At 27.3% G+C, this 19,755-nt stretch overlaps 1 protein-coding gene across 1 annotated transcript in view; it reads left to right on the top strand.

Moving 5' to 3' along the window:
* Nucleotides 1-19,755, top strand: part of LOC100197565 (ER degradation-enhancing alpha-mannosidase-like protein 3) — a 95,604-nt gene that overhangs the window by 44,160 nt on the left and 31,689 nt on the right. The window contains exons 10-13 of the mRNA XM_065791685.1: nucleotides 9,879-10,004; nucleotides 11,270-11,353; nucleotides 16,410-16,493; nucleotides 16,731-16,855. Of these exons, the coding sequence (XP_065647757.1) occupies nucleotides 9,879-10,004; nucleotides 11,270-11,353; nucleotides 16,410-16,493; nucleotides 16,731-16,855 (419 nt within the window). The remainder of the gene's footprint in view (nucleotides 1-9,878; nucleotides 10,005-11,269; nucleotides 11,354-16,409; nucleotides 16,494-16,730; nucleotides 16,856-19,755) is intronic.

Raw genomic sequence — 19,755 nt, 5'->3', positions numbered from 1 at the left:
TGAAAAAATCGTTTTTTTAATTTGACGAACTTTCATAATTGATTCATCATAAACAAAACTATTCATTTCTAATTCTATGTTGACATACGTACAATTTTTAACGTGCCTTCGTTTATCGCCAGTCTTAGCAAATGAACCTTCTACATCATTTTTATCAGTGACCATGTAACGGTTTATAAAACTCTCAATAAATTCATCATCTTTTCCTATCGCTTGAATTTTGTCTCCTATCTTCAATTGAGTTCGATTTATAACTGTTGGAATTTCATAAGCCAATAACTCATTACTTTCAAATATTTATGTGACTGGAACTATAACATCTAAGCTGTCTAGGTACAAGCCAACTTTGCAAAGGAAAGAATGACACTTAAATGATTTTAATAACCCCTTTACTTTCGCAACAGTTTAAATATTTGTCTGCTCGCTTGCATTATTTTAGTAAGCCATAATAAAAGCTGGTGATGTTTCTAACAGACTACAAACTTCTTTCCTCCAACAAACCTTGTTCCTGTAATTTTTATTAAATTGTAGTGTTATACCAAGGCATTTTGAGGCTGCTTCAACTTCCGCTTTTAATTTACCAGAGTTCCTTAATAGATAGTAGTTAGCGATATAAAAGTCGTCAATTTTTGTAAAATCAGGGATTTATTTAAATGCTTCTTTTACTGCCAATTCAACCCTATGATTAATGCAATGGATTTTTATCAACCATGGGCAACTCTGCTGCAATTGTGCCAGTACACCATTATGTACACCAAAATTTATAGTATAATGTTCAGATCTTATTTTAGATAATGATGCATCTGATTTAAATATACTGTTTATATCATTAGTTACTGAGTTTGAGTCACTGCCACCAAAGAGTGACATGTTCAGCAACTCTGTGACCATGTAGATCGGTATACTATTTCTTTCCATTCGAACTAAAACCAGTTCTTTTTCTTTGCCTGTTTTTCTTTTTTGACTACCGTCACTAAGAATAGAAAAAAAGTTGCACCGTTTAAGGTTTTCAACACATTTTTCACATACGGAGTCAGCACAACATTTAATCATTTCTCTTCCAGTATGACTATTCTCATTCCGTTTAATTAAGCTTGCGCCAGTTAATTTTGCACACATCATAAATAAAAATGTTAAACGCATCCATTGAAAAAATAGAACTTGTAAGCATATACAGGTAGAAAAATAAAAGAATTAGGGTAGATTAGAGTAACATGAGCACCTTGGTTATTATGAGCATACCCAAAAACTTCTAAGATGTAAGCAGTGAAGCTAAAGTTCTTTATAATTTTTGAATCAACAATATGGTTATAACAAGAATCAGTATAATTTGCATAAAATTATATGTAGTAAATAGCAGCTCTCGTCTAGTTAAAATGCTATTCAATTTTTTGTTAAAATATTATCATTACGTATTACGCAAAATATCATCATTCGTTATTAAACATTTAGTTTTATATTAAACATATAGTTTTGACTTAATTTAAAAAAAAACATTTTTGTGTAATACAAACATGCTCAAATTACCCAGTGTTTTTAATTAAAATTACCTAGTTTTAAGTCCTAAAATTGCAGTGGTTTTGATTGCTTTTTGAATAAAAGCAAAACATAGCAAAAATTTTCAATATCTTAACAATAATAAATATCTTTAAGTCAAATTCAAAAAATTTGTAATTTTATCGTTTTCAAGGTTTGAGTTAATAAAATTGAAAAAATAACAGACTATCTTATTGTTTTTTTTTTGTTGTTGTTACATAAAACAAAGTAGTTTTGTTTCAATAAAAATGGCTTAAAATTTGATTTTATAATGATTTATATAATAAATTTTGTTAATAACGATTCATTATATTCCACAAATTAGTTCAAATTGTTATGTTGTTATTTTTTATACTTGATAAATTTTAATTTTTAAACTCAATTTAAAGTGCCCATATTACCAACTGGTCTGGGTAATATGAGCACTTAGGCTACTTTTTTAAAACCTCTGTGTTTTTAAGAAAAATATTTTGGGTGTCCGAATATCTAAGTATATCAAAAGTAGTGACCCCTAAAAATTGTTTATTTAAAAAATTTTGGATTAAGCATCATTAATTTAGAAAAAATTCCAATTTTGGCTTAAGGTGCCCATAATACCCTATTCTATCCTAACAGTTAAATAAAATGTTATAATGGCAAAAATGGTATTTCACTCATATATCAGAAAAGTTTTGAATCTTACCAGAACAGAAAAATTTGAATGAGGCATTGTAGGATGGCACCCCATTTCATAGGCAGTTTTTACCAGATTGCGGTAGCAATTTATCTTGAGTATTTCTTCTGTAATGATGGATTTAAGTAAAAGCTTTTTGACAAATTCTTAAAATCCACCTGTTATAATATATAAAAATGATTTTTAAACAGAGTTCAACCTCTATCAATTTGATTACCAAATATTATCAATTTATTTTATTTTTTTGCTTGCGAAGACGTTTTTTCATGGTACAAAAAAGTTAGTGGGAAGCGAATCTTTTTTTATTGATAAAACGCTCATTTCTATTTCACTTAAAATATTTTTTAAGTGCTTACTCCGTCATCATCAACAATAATAAATATGGCGGTAATACGATTACTAGTTATGTTTTTGAAAAAAATATAAGTTAATAACAGCACCAAATTTGCTTAACAGCAAAACATAAATGCTAAATTACTTCAATAAAAAAAAATTGACATTTCTAATTACTTCAATATATAACAGCTGGAACAATTTATAATCAAATAGTTTTTTACTTTTAGTAAGTTACTAAAAGTAAAAAATTATTTGTTAAGTTACGTTAGTAAGTTACTTGAACATATAAATTTCCAATTCGAATCTTTTCATTTCTATATATTATAAAAATTCCCAAGTTTGGTAACCTAACTTTTAAACATTTTTATTTCTGGCATAAAGAAGTATTTTTTTATATCCACACCCTGAATTATAAAAATAGTTGTAGCTTTTATTTAATTTGTAAGAATTAAATAATTATAAAAAAAAAAAAAAAAAAAATAGCATTTAACATTTTATATAGAACCAGTACATCTAGTTTGATAGAAAATTCAATTCCATCTCATAAGTTTGGTCTAAGGAGCGGCAAATATTCGTTAAAATAGCCTAAATTTGTCTTTCAATTAAATTCGGGTCTTAAAAAAATGACTTCTTTGGCCCTTAGAAAGGTTACATGCAATTGTTGATATGAAAAATAAAAAATTTTTTTCATAAAAATATTTTGCCTGCATTTTATTATTTATTATTTTTATTATTTAAAACGTTATTTACACACAAATTTTCAATAAAATAAAACAATTTAAAATAAATTAAAAACATTTTTTTTATGTCATTTTTGTCAATTAGTAACGTGTTACTAAGTGATGAAAAGTACCATCTACAAAGACTATAGTAACTACGCATAATTAACGAGTGTGTGAAACATTTTAAAATTAAAGTATTATTTAAAAAAAAAGAAATAAAAGTTAATAATCAAAAATAAAGTTCAGAAGCAAATAAAAAAATTAAACAAACAAATTGTATCAGAAGGTCGCAAACAAACAATATCATTTTTTATGGATTCATATTCACTAAGTTAAAACAAATATTATTAAAAAAAAGTTGTAAAAAAATTAAATTACTTTTAATTTTTACAATTTTTTAAGGGGCGCCAAATGAAAAGAAGGTACCTTAAAAAAAAAAAAGGTCCTTCATCTATAATATAGAAAAATTTTAATAAATAAGGGCACCAATCAGGGTTGCTGTCCTAGAGCGTGACCGCTCTCGGCGGCCTGCTATTAACTTATTTGCTTTTAAATTGAAATGGCTTGAAAGTAGAAGAAGTTGTTAAAATAAAACATCAACAATTTAAATTAAACCCTTACATTTTTTGCTCCTTCTTTATTATTGCCAAAATCTATATTTTCCAATTGTATTGCATATTGGTGAGTCCTACTTGATAAATGTCTACTAGTGCTATCTTTTTTAATATTACTCGTACCATTTACAAATTGTAAGGCAGCTGCTCTTACTGCTCGAGTAGTTCTTAATAAATTAGTACTTCAATGAAGAGCACACAATTTACATATGATTTTAACCACATAAGTAGTTTCTTTTTCTGTAATGGTTTCCATTTAAAAATCCTTGACAAAACTCCCATCTACTAAAAAATAAAACGGGTAAAGATCGGTTTGTGTGCTAACTTTATTGGAAAGTCTGAATATTACACATACCTTTAACATATTAAAGATTAAAAAAACAATTTAAATAACTTTTTAATCAATTTTTTTTTTAAGCTTTAAGGATTTTTCTGTTCACTTTTTGAATAGTGCATAAACAGTTAATTATGTAAAGCTGCTGTTAAAAAAAAACATTTTGAGTAAATAAATATTTTATATAAAGTATGACATTGCAAGACCTTATTTTTATTATATATTTTGTATTGGTTTGCTTCAAGCGTGTTTGCGTTCAATATTTGCGCTTTTCAAGCAAAACAATTGATCATTACCATAAAACAAAATAAAAATAAAAATAACATAAACAGCAATAATATAAAATATAACTTTTTTGTTTTTTGTTATTCACTTGTTTTTACTGTTCAATAGACGTTTAAGGAATTTCTTTTTATTGCTATAAAAACTTGTATAAATAAATATACTTGGGCTTGCTAAATAAAAAAATGATACATAAAAAAATTTATCGCAGCATTTAATTATAAATATTTCTTTTAGGGTTTTCTTTTAAGTTTCATTTAGTAACTTTGTATACTAAGCAAAAATTGAATAAACTTGTTTTTTGTTACTAATAACAATAAACAATTTTATTAATGATTTTTTATAAAATTTGTCATTATTTATCAAAATATATAGTATACTATATATTTTGATAAAAAAAAGCTTAATAAAGCATAATCGTCAAAGTGGTTTTTTGTAAAATTAATTACTTCTTTTATCTTAGCGCCTAATAGAGCAATTTAAAAGTTAAAAAAATATCAAAGTTGCTTCATGAAAATCGTTCTAGGTGTACGTAATTCGTACGTAAATTGCCAGCAACTTAACGCTTGAAAACAAGCACTGTATGTATATATACAGATGTGTACATATATGTATTTATATATATAAATAAATGTATATATATAAATACATATATATGGACATATATATCAGAATGCATATATAAATATATACATATATGTATTTATATATATAAATGTAAGTATATATTATATATATAAATACATATAATATATATATATATATAAATATATACATATATGTATTTATTTATATAAATATAAATATATATTATATATATAAATACATATATGTATTTATATATGCACACATACACACACTAAAATATGTATATATATGTATGTATGTATGTATAAATATACAGGCTTTGTCGGGAAAATTTGAGAAAAGAAAAGAAAAGAAGATTTTGAAAAGTGAGTTTTAAAATAGTATTATTAACATTTTAGTATAAAAATAAAACTGATGGGTTAGACAGAAAATTGCTGTGATTTTTTGTACTTAGCAAAAGCGTTTTTTGTACTTGCTTTTTTATATTAGACATTATTAAAAATAAATTTTAATAATGGACATTTTTAGTTAAAATGCATTTAAAAGTGCATTATTTATTTATTTTTATGGTAGTTGCATTATGTTTACTTTTTAAAGCGCTTTTTTATTTAAATATACAAAGTTTTATTTTTATTTTTTTGAATAAATAATAAATGTACATAAAAAGCGTCAAAACTATAAATATATTACCTATATATGAACCTCATAAATATAAATATATTAAACTTTTTTTTAAATACAAATATATAAACCTCAAAAATATAAATATATTAAACTTTTTTTCAATAAAAAATTTGTGAGGTTGCTTCCGGCAAAGCCTATATATATACATATATATATATATATATATATATATATATATATATATATATATATACACATACATACAACCCTCGGAATTAGGAAAAATGATGTCGGCAATAGTTTACCGACCTCAATCTTTTAGAGGTCGGCAAAAATTATTTGGTACAAAGGTCTTACCATAAGGCATAGAAATGAAACACTTTCAGGTCAGCATTGCCGAATGCCGACCTTAATTCCGAGGGTTATATATATATATATGTATATATATATATATATATATATATATATACACACAAGTATATACACATATATATTTATTTATTTTATTTTTATAAATCTTTATTTAAAATTGAATAGCGTTGGAAGGAATGAATTGTACAATTTTATATGTCCTTTAATATCAACAATTTGCTAAGAATACAGGGGAGGAACATATTATTTATGCATTGAAAAGGCAGTAAAGCTTCCAATATTGCTTGGGAGGTAGAGGTCACTGACGCCATCACGAAGGATATGGAGGTATTTTTGAATAAAAGTTTTTTGGTAAGTAGTAGTTTTTGCGGTGTTAAAAGTATACAGGAATCAATTAGGGTTTCTGCTGTTGGTTTGAGTTAATTTAGTAGTTATAGGATGGCATGGGTCTGCAAGGATCTTTTTGAGTATATCAATACAGATCCTGTCAAGTAACTCTTCAATGTCAAAAATAATATTGATGCTGCTTGAATTGGTTACATCAATTCCATTAATTTGCAGGGAATTTTTATGAAAATGTTGGATCTCTCTTTTTGCAGCAGCACTACACTAAGTGAGAGTAGAAGCACTATATATCAAGTGGCTAATAGCGTAAGATCAGTAGACCTGTGAAAGGTTTGGCTGAGTGTGTCCAATTTGCTTAAGACGTTTGAGCAGGTATGGTACTGATTTTATATTGTTGTGAACTTTTGTCTGTTCATCCCAATCAATATTCTCATTGAGCATGATTCCAAGGTATTTGTGGCTGCTGACTATTTCAAGTTCAGTATTATTGAGTACAATGGATGGTAAAGCTTGAATTTTGAAGCAACTGAGAATAATTCTTATGATTTTACATTTCGGGCCATTAAGTTTCATTCCGTTTTCCTTTGACCAAAGAGCAACGCCATTAACAATCGATTGAGGTAGGTTGGTAGGAACTTTATCATTAATTATATAGATCATCAGCATATTTTTTGAGGATGGTTTCAGGTGGAAGATAGACATTAATGTCAGAAATAAATAGAATCAACAGGATTGGACCTAAAACACTATCCTGAAGTACACCTGCTTCGATACATTTCCAGTCAGTGGTGGTATCATTTATTTTAATTCTTTGTTGACGGTTAGAAGTAAGCTGCGATCCAAGAGGTGAGCCAGCTAGGTAGAATGTTTACTAACTTTACCAGTAATTTGTCATGAATGACAAGATCAAAAGCTTTTTCGAAATCTTAATATTACATAAATTGATTTGTTGTTATCTTTCGCATGACTCCAGTCCTCTATAATTTGAATAATAGCGTCCATTGTACTTCTGCCTGGAAGGAAACCGAACTGTTTGTTTAAGACCCACAAGTGCTTGGTGTGATGGACAATGAATATGGTAATAATACGTTCAAAAACTTTACATAATGCAAATGTATTGGCAATTCGTCAATAGTCATTAGACGAGTGTGGGTTAGAAATTTTTGGAATCGGTGTTATGTTTGCTGATTTCCATTGGTCAGGTAGGTAACTGTTTTCTATGAGGCGGTTGAATAGGATGCAGAGTGATGAGGCAATTTCAAAGCGAGCAGATTTGAGTAAAAATGGAGACAGATCATCTGGTCCTGAGGAACCTGGTTTGAGTTTGATGAGTTGGTTGGCAATGTTATTAAGGGTAAAAATGGGGGTAGTAGGCGGGTTTGCCTCTCGGTTAATGAAGCATGAGAGGCTGGGTTATTTTTTGCCAGTCCAAACACTTTGAAAATGATCATTTAATGGGTTTGCTAGTGTCTCAGAGATAGGGGTTGTGATTTGATCTTTATCAGCAAGACTGATTTCACGCCAAAAATCTGTTTTTCCAGTAGCGAAACGCCTGTTATAGATTCTCTTTCTTTTGGTAATTAGTTTACAAATTCGGTTTGCAAGTGCTTGCCACTCTTTGTAGTACCCGGAGAAAAAGAGCTGTTGACGCTTTTTTATAAGGCCTTAAATAAGTGGTGTCATCCAAGGCTTAGGGTTAACGAGCGTTGTTGATTTTAGAGGTTGGCAGAAGTCTTGGGCAGAGAGTATAGAATGATAAAAGTTGTTGCAAGCAACTTGTATTTCATACGGTGAATCAACTAAGATTTTAATATTGGTAGATCATATCAGTGCAACAGTGTCAGCAATTCTACCTGACCGGTAAGCAACCTTGTGGGGAGCCGGGCGAGTAGATTTGTAGAGATTTAAAGGAGGTCGACTAACTACAACAAGGTGATCTAAATTACCAAAACTAGGAAGGGTATTCGACACATAGCATTTAGGGGCATTACTCAAGATGATGTCAAGAATAGATGTTTTTCTGGTGGGGTGTGTATTGAGATGAATGAGTTGGTGTGAATGACAAATAAAGCCAGTAGGATAGCCATTAAGATACCCTGCAAGAAATATTAGTGGTTTGTTGCCGATTGTGCAAAGAGTTATGGCTGGTTCAATGAATTGTGCAAGTTGATAAGATGCATTGCGCTGCTCACTTTTAGACCAAACTGGGATATAGGCACATATAACTAGGCAGGAAGAGTATCCTCTGGGGAGTAATTTTGGGTACACACGAGCGATTGTTAGTTCGATTTCTTGTTTAGGCACCAAGTTAAACGAGTAGTCTGTAGTTAATTTTATTTTTTCTATTTTATCTGAGTATTTTTTGTTTATGAATATAACAGTACCACCACCCATGCGATCTTGACGTTCAGTGCTTATGCAAGTGTAATTTTTATTGATTTGAGAAAGAATAATTTGCTTACTGCTGGGGTTGAGCCAGGTTTAAGTTAAACAGGCAATGTCAATGTTGGTATCTATGAGAAATTGATTAAAAATCTTAATTTTGTTACAGAGTGAGCGCATATTAGTGGTACAGATGGTTGGTAAGCGATTGGTGTTGAGATTATTGCTAGTTAGTTGGAGTGGAGCGAGAAGTAAGGGCACCACGGATCTTGATGATTGCTCCATCGCGAATACCCCAGTGAAAGGGTGCTTGAGGGTTATCATTACGTATTTTATCATTACAAATGTTGCGGTTTTTGCGTAGTTGGTACTCAAGTTCTCTTTCAGCAGGAGACAAGTCAGGACTGACTCTGCATGTCTTGAGATTCTCATGTGTAGCAAGTTTGCAAGAGTTTATCAGAGCTAATTTTTTGTTAGTAATGTTCTTAATTTCTACAACAATAGGCCGACAATTTGATGTTTTTTTTATGTTAAGATGCTTGGAGAAACTAACATCATCATTGGTAAGGCCTATAATGTTTAGCATATCTCTGTGATAGAGTGCTCCTTGTTCTCAAAGAACAGAGTATTGCTCTGTTCTTTGAGAACAAATGAATTAGTAAAAATACTTATCAAATTTTATCTTCGGCTGGCTGTTTCTCCGTCTGTAGGTTCATCAAGAGTATTCTTCCTGATAAACCTACAAGAGGAGAACAACCTGTTAAAGAAAAAATTGGATAAGTGTTTTTACTAATGTGTATATATATATATATATATATATATATATATATATATATATATATATATATATATATATATATATATATATATATATATATATATATATATATATATATATATATATATATAGATATAGATATATATATATATTTATATATAGATATAGATATATTTATATAGATATATTCATACATACATGCATTTACATATATTTATACATACATGCATATATATTCATACATACATGCATTTATATTTTTACAAATATACTACTTTTAATCTATTTTTAGCACTATGAATCAATAAAAAGATACATACAACGTGGTTCTATGTTTATTGATGTAATGATGCATCAGCCTGATCAACCTGTACGATCACATATGGATGCCCTGCAAGCCTTCTGGCCTGGATTACTTGTAAATGGTTTTGTTTTTTTAAAATATTTTTTAAATATTATAAATTTTTCATAAAGTAGCAATAAATTTGTAATGATGTTTGTATTTCTTATTAGGAGTTTACTTTTTATTTCTAAAACTCTATGATTAAGTTAATTATAGTTATAGACGCCAAATACTTTTATTGTAAAAAAATTTTTATAGTTGATTCTCTCAGTGGTTGGTTGATGCTTCAATTATAAAACTAAAATGTTACAAAGTTTTAAAATTCAATATCAAATTAAAGGACTTTTTTATTTAGACAGATCTTGTTATTTGTTTATTGTTTATTTATTTACACAGGCATTGAAATTGTTTTTTATGTGAAATATATTTCATGTTTCACTTAAAAAATGATTTCTTATGTGAAATACAAAAAAAAAATTATTTTACTGTCTGCAGGTTATATGAGTTAGGAGTTACAAAAAAGAAAAGTCACAGTAAATGCTTTCTAAAGAGCGTCTCATATAAGTTTGAATTTCTAAAAGTAAAACAAAAGATCATTTGAGTATTTGTAGAAGAAAAAAAAGAGACAATTTTGCAAAACTGTTGTAGAGGCTTTTGTTTGCCAACTAATTAGAGTCAAATTTTTTCATAATGCATTTTGGTTTTTTTGTTTAAAACAGAAAGGTGCAAAAATTTTAAAAAGCCAAAATCATTGAAAAAATTTGAAATGGCAACAGTATTATATACAAAGAAATCAGAAGCAACTTTAGTGGTGATAATTTTACAATGGTTTTTCATGACAATTAAGTAGTAAAAGATAGTTCAATATTTAAATTAGAATTCTCAGTATGAGTATTGCTGTTTGTTGCTTATAGGAATATCAACTTTTTTGTCGATATTCCAGGCACTGCAAACCCTCACTCTGAGTGGCCACATTTAAAAAGGTTTAAAGTTGCATCTTAAAAAAATTTCAGCAATTTTATTTTATTTACTAAAATGCTTAAACTCACTTTTATACATCAAAATTTACTTTACTTTTTTTTTACTCTTCTTCTATTTTACTTTTGTTTAAAAAAACAAAGCTTATTTTTATAGACATAAGGACAATAATAATTCAATTTTAAAATACATTACATTAATTCAATTTTTAATTTAAAAAATTAACAGTTAACACTTATAACTTCTTTAGAATTCTTTCAAAGACAATCTTCTTACTGTTTTTCATTTCAAACTGTTTTTACTTTTAATTGTTAAAGTTTATTGGATTTTAAATGAAGTAACCAATAATAAATTATTTTTAGGTATTAAAAGGTGATTTACATTCTGCTATAGAAACTCATGAAATGTTATATTCAGTGGCAAAAAAGTTCAAGTTTTTACCAGAGGTAAAATTGTCCAATTAACTGTGTGTCTTATACATCCTTTAAAGCATTATATTTTTCAATTATAAAAAGTTATTACAAAATTGTACTTTTTTAGCAGTGTCTAAAAAATATTATGTAGTTTTTTATAAGTTGAACATTTATTATTATTTAAATTTGATCTATTTCACTTAAAAAGCATCTATAAACAAATTAGCAACTTCCGTTGATAATGGAGAACCCATAGCAGATAGAACCATTATGGTCATATTATTCTAGTATATGTTTCTGACCTACTGTATCATTAAAACCTAATATATATAAATATATATATATATATATATATATATATATATATATATATATATACACACACACACATGCACACACACGCATGAAACATCAGTATTAAAGAAGGTATCAAACCTTAGTTTCTCGATTCATAGATATAAGTATTATTGAAAAATCTTATTGTTTTTTAGAGTTGTGATATTAAACTTTGTAATATTATAAAATTTTTGTTTTTAATTATTTTAATTTTTTTTTTATTTTTTAACATAAAATAACTATCATTTACTGTTATTCTCAATAATAAAAACTATTTTAGTCATTATTAAATACTTCTAAAGCAAAAAAATATATTTAGATTAAATAAAATATATAATTTTCATGGATATGAATGCAAGCATTATATAAATAATATAAAAATTGACTTGACGTTAATAACTTTAAATTAACTAACAAACACAAAAAAGTATGAAAAAGTAACTTTTTAAACATGAGCAAACCTCAGTACTTTTATTTCACAAAAAATATGAACAAAAATTTTCCTAAAAAGTTATTATCGCAAATGTTGTCAAAATAATAAATCAACTGTGTAATTTTTTTGCACTTACTTAGAAAATAATGGATCATTATCTAGAACTATTTCTAAACTAAGTCAATTAGTCAACTTTTTCTCAGGTTCTCGAATGTTTATTCATCAAATCCTTTAACTTTAATAACTTTCAGTATTTTTAGTGATAATATCATAAGTTTCTAAATAAGAGTGGAATCTATTTTCATCTTAATTCATCTTGAATGAAATTGTGATGTTGTTCATGATTTCTTTGTGTAATCCTTAATGCTCTGACTCCAATAATGATGAGACTTCATCATGTGACATGGAATGTAGTAGTGATGATGAATTGTCTTCCTTAAAAGAATCATCGGTTGCCATTAACTATGAAATATTGCAATTTGAAAAAAAGAAAATTTGATTGCATTTTTTCAAATCACAAAATATTTTCTGAAATGTTAAAAAATTTAATGTCAATGCAAATATTCTTCATATCATTATTGCATAGAAATGGCAAAGAAAAAAGAAGTTGCACGTATTTCGATTGATTCTAATTAAACAATTATTTAAAATAAATTTTCCTGGCTAAATTTTCAAATAAGGTACCTGACGTAGTCATCTCATTACCAAAGATATGTTACCTGGTAAAGATGAGAGTTGCATTCTTAGTATGTTTTCATTACTACATTTAGGATATAACAGAAGACATGCTTGTATTTCATACAGATAACTTTGTCAGTCAATTTAAAAGTAATATTGCAATAAAATGATTTTTTGACATCGTTCGGACTAATTTAATAAATCAGCAATAGTGTTTCCCTGAACTAGGAGAACACAAAATTTTCTTTGTAAATAAGACTTATAAAGTATGTCTGCATTAGAATCACTAATTTTAGGTCCTCTATCCCTGTACCCATTTAGATTCATTTTCCCCTGTACCCTTTAGTTACTCTCTTCCAACTTGTAAACATATCTTTTGCAAAATTAAAAGATAATAAAGATTGAAGTTTTGAGCTATCTGGATGTTTTGTAAAGTCTCTAGCTTTTCCTCCTGCATTTTTATAAGAGTTATCATATCATTTTCGCATATATTTTTTAACATTAAATGTCAACTTGCAAGCTGAACAGATATATATGATTCTCTTTACTTGTGTGTATAAACACTCAAGCAAAGTGTGTATTAAAAGTCCAGTGAGGAAATTCAATAGGGTAGTTAAGAAACTCTTTGAATGTTGTCAGATGTAAGAGTACTAGTAAGTGGAGGCTCAGTTACATTTAAGGTCCATGTTATAATGTCTAATAGCTGTTTAGCATTAGGATTTATTTCTGGTGTTCTTCACATATTACACTGGTTACCTGATTGTTGGCATAACAATATCTAAAACATTTTTACTCTGAGTTCTAAATGGATTTAGTTGATATAAAACATGCTCCTCTACCAAACTTATTTTAAATTTAATATTAAACCAGTTAGGTAACAATAAAACTATTAAGTTCTATAAAATAACGTTCTTAAATTCTCTAGGTTTCACCAATGTGCCCCTAATTTGATACCCAAATTCTGCAAAATCAAGTATTTTTTCAAGGAGTTTACATCATTTAGTATTACAAAACATTTAAATTTTCAATGAGATGCCTTAACCTTAAATCATTAGTTTGTAGACAGCAATCAATTTGTGCTATCTCCTCCAATGAGATATTGATTTTGATTATTTAACTAGTCCACCAAGGGATCTGCAATAACTTCAGCTTTTTTTTAAAATAAGGATCATACCTGGAACAAAAAAAAAAAAAAGTTCCCAACTGAATGTTCATTTTTATTCAGACTGAGAAAGTTTTTTTCATTTACTTCTATAAATGATTTTGTGGCATACTCCTGTTTAAAAAAATATATATAGGAATGAAACCGGGTTTTTTTCCAAGTCTACCTCAATGTAAAAGTTCTTTTGCTAATTTTCTCCTAAGCTATTTTGAGTTTTATCTATAATAAGATGAGAATCACTCTCACTTGTAGTCTTTGAATCTATCAAAGTAGCTGCAGTTATTTCAGCAGCTTCTCTTTAAGTTGTTTGATTTCTAATGCTAGCCAAACATAGAAATAATTTTAATACTTTTAGTATTATACATTGAGTATGTTTGATTCAGCAAGGATCATGTTCTGCTCTTTAAATGTTGTAGAGCAGCTACAACATTTAAAGACAGTGAGCAGAACTATCTTAAAATGTTGAAGAACTGTTAAAGCAGTTTACTTTACATTAACTGTTTTGACAGTTTCATAATGTAAGCCCTTGGAATAACGGTCAGCATTTGGCAATGGCCACCTAACTGTGGTACCTATTGTGGTCTGCACTCACCTCATAAGCAAGAAGTTCGAAATTCGATCCTTACCACATCCCTGGTTAGTACCGCACTCAACTGATTTCTGAACCGCTTGACCTTGTTCAAGATCGTGGTTAGGATTTATAAAGTTGAGGGAGGGTTGTAACCACAACTAGAAGTAGTCTTCTGGACTGTAATGGCCTTCATAGCTTTGGGAAGGTGAATTGAAATAAAAAAAAAATTAAAAAAACTACCTGACAGTGTCTGAGGTCTTTAGTTTTTTGCCAACCTCAGAATTTTAAAATCTTGATTTTATTTTTAATTTCAAATAGATTAATTTTATTTCACAACGACAAAATAAACATTTTATTTTTATTTTAACTGAAAGAGTTAAAATAAAAAAGAAAAAATTAATGTTTTATTTAATTTCTTAATAAAATAATTAAAAAAAAAATCTGGCAAAACAAATGTTTAAAATCTAAATAAATTAGTTAAAATAAAAAAAAGCAAAGCAAACGTTTTATTTAAATTCTAAACAAGTTAATTTAAAAGCATAACAGAAAACAGACTTTTTTAATTTGACAGTTTCTAAACAAAATTTCTTTTTCAAAAAGTATTAAGAATATTTTTAAAACCTGATTCTGTCCCTCCCCCTCCCCCCTCCTGCTATTTCTTTTAAAAGAGCAACCAATAGAGTTTTATAGACGCATACCAAATATCTTATCAAAAATGTATTTTATAAAAAAAAAAATGCTTTTAAAAATATATTACATGTATAATAATATAATTTGTCTTTTATTTAAATTTTAAATAAAATAATTAAAATAAAAACAGCATTTGAAATAAATTCTAACGTAAATAATAAAATTAAAAAAAACAACAGAAAAAGCAACTTTTTATAAAATAATAATAAAATAAAATAAAAAAGCAAAATAAACATTTTATTTAAGTTCTAAATAAAATAATTACAATAAAAAATAGAAAAACAAACAGTTTTTTTTTAATTCCTAATAAAACAGTTTCATTTAAATTTCAAAAATGAACCATTTATTTGAATTGTAAACAAAAATAAAAACGGAAGAATGAATGTGTTATTAATTATAAATAAAGTGATTAAAATAAAAGCAGCACAACTTTAATTCATTTTTAAAATTTTTAAGCAAACTACGACATTTGAAAGAAAAGTCGGCGAACTCAGAATTTATTTTTGTGTAAGTTTTATGCTAAATGTTTGGAAGTTTGTCGAACCATATTTCAAATGATGCTGACCAAGAACAGTTTTAATTTTTAAACGGTTTTTATTTTTCCTAATTCCAAGGGCTGTAATGTACATAATCTTAAAAATGGTTCTTTGCATTTTTAATCTATATTTAGACTAAAATGTATGCAGCTATTACAAAATATTTCATATAATTTAAAAATTATTATTTATCAGAATCATTTACAACTCTTAATTGGTTTAATGTAGAAATTGTCAATTTTTACATTAAACCATTGTTTCACCATTAAATCTTTTAAATAGAGCGTCATCTCATCAACTTATTTGTCCAAATATTGAAGAGGCATTGGATTCAAATAATGACCTCTAGAAAGATATAACATAGGTCTTAAAAAATGTTCATTTATTTTGATATAAACTCTTTTCTTGGCGCCAGTAATAAAAGCTGTAGTATTAAACACTATACTAAAAGTTTAACAACTTGAAATCAGTTCTATGCTCACACTTGGTTTACATCAAGGCAGGGTATGGTGACGGGAAGAGAGAAATAATATTGCTAACTTTATTATTATTTTCACACTTGATTAAGGTACCAAAATGGTAATAAAGGTAATTTCATTATAACAATAATTAATAACATTAATTAATTAAGTTGTTTTTGTTTTAAAAAAATAATTTTAATACTCAAAATCATTGTCACACAGGCGTTTACTTCAAACTTTGATTTGCATTGGGCGCAACATCCACTGAGACCAGAATTTATCGAAAGCACTTATTTCTTGTATCAAGTATTAAACCATGTTTTTTTAATATTGAAATTTGTGTTATAATTTTTTATGAATATTATATGTTACTTGCTTATATTATGCAGAATTTTTGTTTCATTTTAACATTACTTTTTATGTTTATATTGTAGACATTATTTATATTTTAGTTTTATGTTATTTTTAGACTTTTGTGTTTATATTATATTTTGCAGTTTTTTCTGTTGTTTTATATTATATTACATAAATAATACATTATAGGCAACAAAAGATGATTACTACTTGTATGCAGGTCGCCATGTACTTGAGACACTTGAAGAGCATGCAAGAGTACCGTGTGGTTTTGCTGCACTAACTGATGTACGAACATTTCGTCATGAAGATAAGTATGTTGTCATATTCAGTTTTTAGCTTATTAAATAACAGAATAAGGAAAAGTAGGGTAATTTGCTATTTTGTTGTTTATAGACAATATTTACTTTAATAATATTAAAAAACCATGCATATCAATACTCTGCAGATATATCTATTAAATAATAGTTAAAAAATTGTTTCAAGCTAACAAAATTTTATTTAAAATTTGTTTTACAAAATACTCAAAAATGACCAAATTAGCGACCTATTTTTGGCACAATGATACCGTAAACTTGGCATACTTAAGAAATTTAAAATGTTCGTTGAAAACGCATTAATATAATTAAAATATTATAAACAGCTATAAATCTGCACTGTATAAAGTAATTGTCTATTAAATGGAATTTGTTAAACCTAATTGGCATTTAATTAAGGGCGTTGCAATTGCAAAGATTAAAATTTTTGAACCACCTATTTTAGTAAAGTATAAATATATCACCCAAAACAGAAACCTTATTAGAAAAATGTGCTTCCAAAGTAAAATTGTAAATGAAATGATTACTAATTTCTATGATTTTGATGATTATTTCTAAATTTTGTTTAAATAAGAATTCATGTTATATATATTATTTATAAGCTCATAAGTAATTCATAAAATAATATTTTACATAACTTAAATAGTTAAACATAAAAAAATAAAATACAAAATTCAAAGAAAACTTTATAAAAAGAGATTTATTTATGAAAATTAAAAAACAGTTTATCAATATAAGAAATATAACATTTTTTTTAAAGAATCAGTGTTTCATACAGTCATCATTAGTAAATACTTTTTTAGCATAAACACCACATATAGCAGAACATGTTTCATGCCACCATCTACAAAATTAATGTCATTTATCCCAATTATCCTTTAAATACGGGTCGACAGGATCACCATAACTGTATTGACACATTACATAAAGTTGTTTATTATTCGTACTTTTAGCATCAAGGTTATTAAACACGTCTTTTGATATGTAGATATATATTTTTAATGCACTTTTTACGTGGCTGCCAGTGTTTTATATTTCAAAGTTAAAGATTCCTCTAGCTGAGATTTATATGGTGATCCAGTAATTTTTCAGCATGATTTACCCTCCTTTTTTTACCTGTTCGTTTTGTGTTTTTAATGTCGAGTCCAGCTAGTGATCCAAATGTAACACGATGAGGTTGTGAGGTTTCATCAGAGGTGGCTAGTTCTAATGACTTCTGAAGTGTAAATGATGAGTTTGGTGAAGCAGATTCTAAATATAAATATTTAACTAAAGCAGGTGAATAAAATTAGGTAGGCAAATTAGGTAAATTATAAAAAAGTTGTTAAAATGTTTTAAAAAAATTTGAACTACTTTTTTAAGAAACTTTTTTTTAGGTTAGTAAAACAACAGATAAGTTATTATTTTGCTTGATATAAAAAAAATTACATTTGTGTTTTAAGTAAATGGTGGAAGATGGTAAAAATAATACATCTTTTAAAATGATTTACCTTTTCGAGAAGCAATAACACATTCTGTGACAAAATCAATATGATCTAATTCTTTAGCAGGGTCTAACCCATTGTCGAGAGTAGGGTGCATTTCAGAGGTAATATTTGATTTTGAAATTTTTGATACAACATACGAGTGATCAGTAGCCTTAGCTACAGCAAAGCCTTCTTCAATAAACACATTTCTATCAAATAGATATATGACAATTTTGAACAGTTGCAGCTTTCCCATAAGCTATTCCAAATAATTCACTACATTCTAATTCAGTTACAAGATGGATGGTGACGAAGCCAAGTTCCGACTTCTTGATCATAGAATATTTTGAGGCTTTTAAAAAATGAAACATCAAAAAATGAGATGGAAGTGATAATATAATAACGTTTGTCTCGCAAGCTTTTATAATAATACTAAGATTTTTTTTATGACATGAATGTCCATCTAAAATTAGAAGAACTGGTTGGTTTCTTGACTGAGGCTGGACTGCTTGTAAAAAGTGATTAAACCATTTTTCAAACAAATCAGTTGTTATCCACCCATTTTTGCTGCCACCAGAAATAGAACCAATTAGGGCTTTATCTAAAAATTCAGGTCTCACTGGAATACATGGATAAATCAACATTGGAGGGACAAAAAATCCGCTTACTGATTGGCAACAAACTGTGATTGTTTTACTCTTTCAAAGCTTGTTAAGCCACCAACACTGTGTTTTCCCCTCAGGGCAACAACTTTTCCTGGTTTATGGCATATAGACAATCCAGATTCGTCTACATTGAATAAGTTTGTTGGTGGAATAATCTGCATTCCATTAGCATTAAACATTATTTTTTCTAGCTCATCATAAAAACAATTAATTTTTATTTTATTAAAACCAATGGGTTGATGCAATGACGTTGATTCAGAAACTCAGAAAACCCCTTAACCATTCTTTTCCTGCTGACTTAGTTGCGCAATTAAACTTGTAAATAATCCCATTTTCTTCACAAAACTGGAATACCATTTGTTTCGCATCTTTTGGAGACAGACCAAATAATCTCTGTGACAGGGTCAGAAGAACTTCTACAAGCTCTTTTTCTTGAAAAGCTGAGAGTGTTGTTGGGTGTCCTTCACTTAACTTTTTAACACAATTATCAATAGACACTTGTTTTATATAGTCATGTAGTGTTTGCCTTGGTATATATATATATATACATATATATATATTATATATATATATATATATATACATATATATATATATATATATATATATATATATATATATATATATATATATATATATCAATATGCATATTATTAATAATATATTTGTAATAAATGTATATATATATATATATATATATATATATATATATATATATATATATATATATATATATATATATATATATATATATATATATATTAGG

This window comes from Hydra vulgaris, chromosome 02 (genome assembly GCF_038396675.1).
Source record: "Hydra vulgaris chromosome 02, alternate assembly HydraT2T_AEP".
NCBI lineage: Eukaryota > Metazoa > Cnidaria > Hydrozoa > Anthoathecata > Hydridae > Hydra > Hydra vulgaris.
Note: the sequence above shows the minus strand (reverse complement) of the source record. Positions and strands in the feature narration are given on the sequence as shown.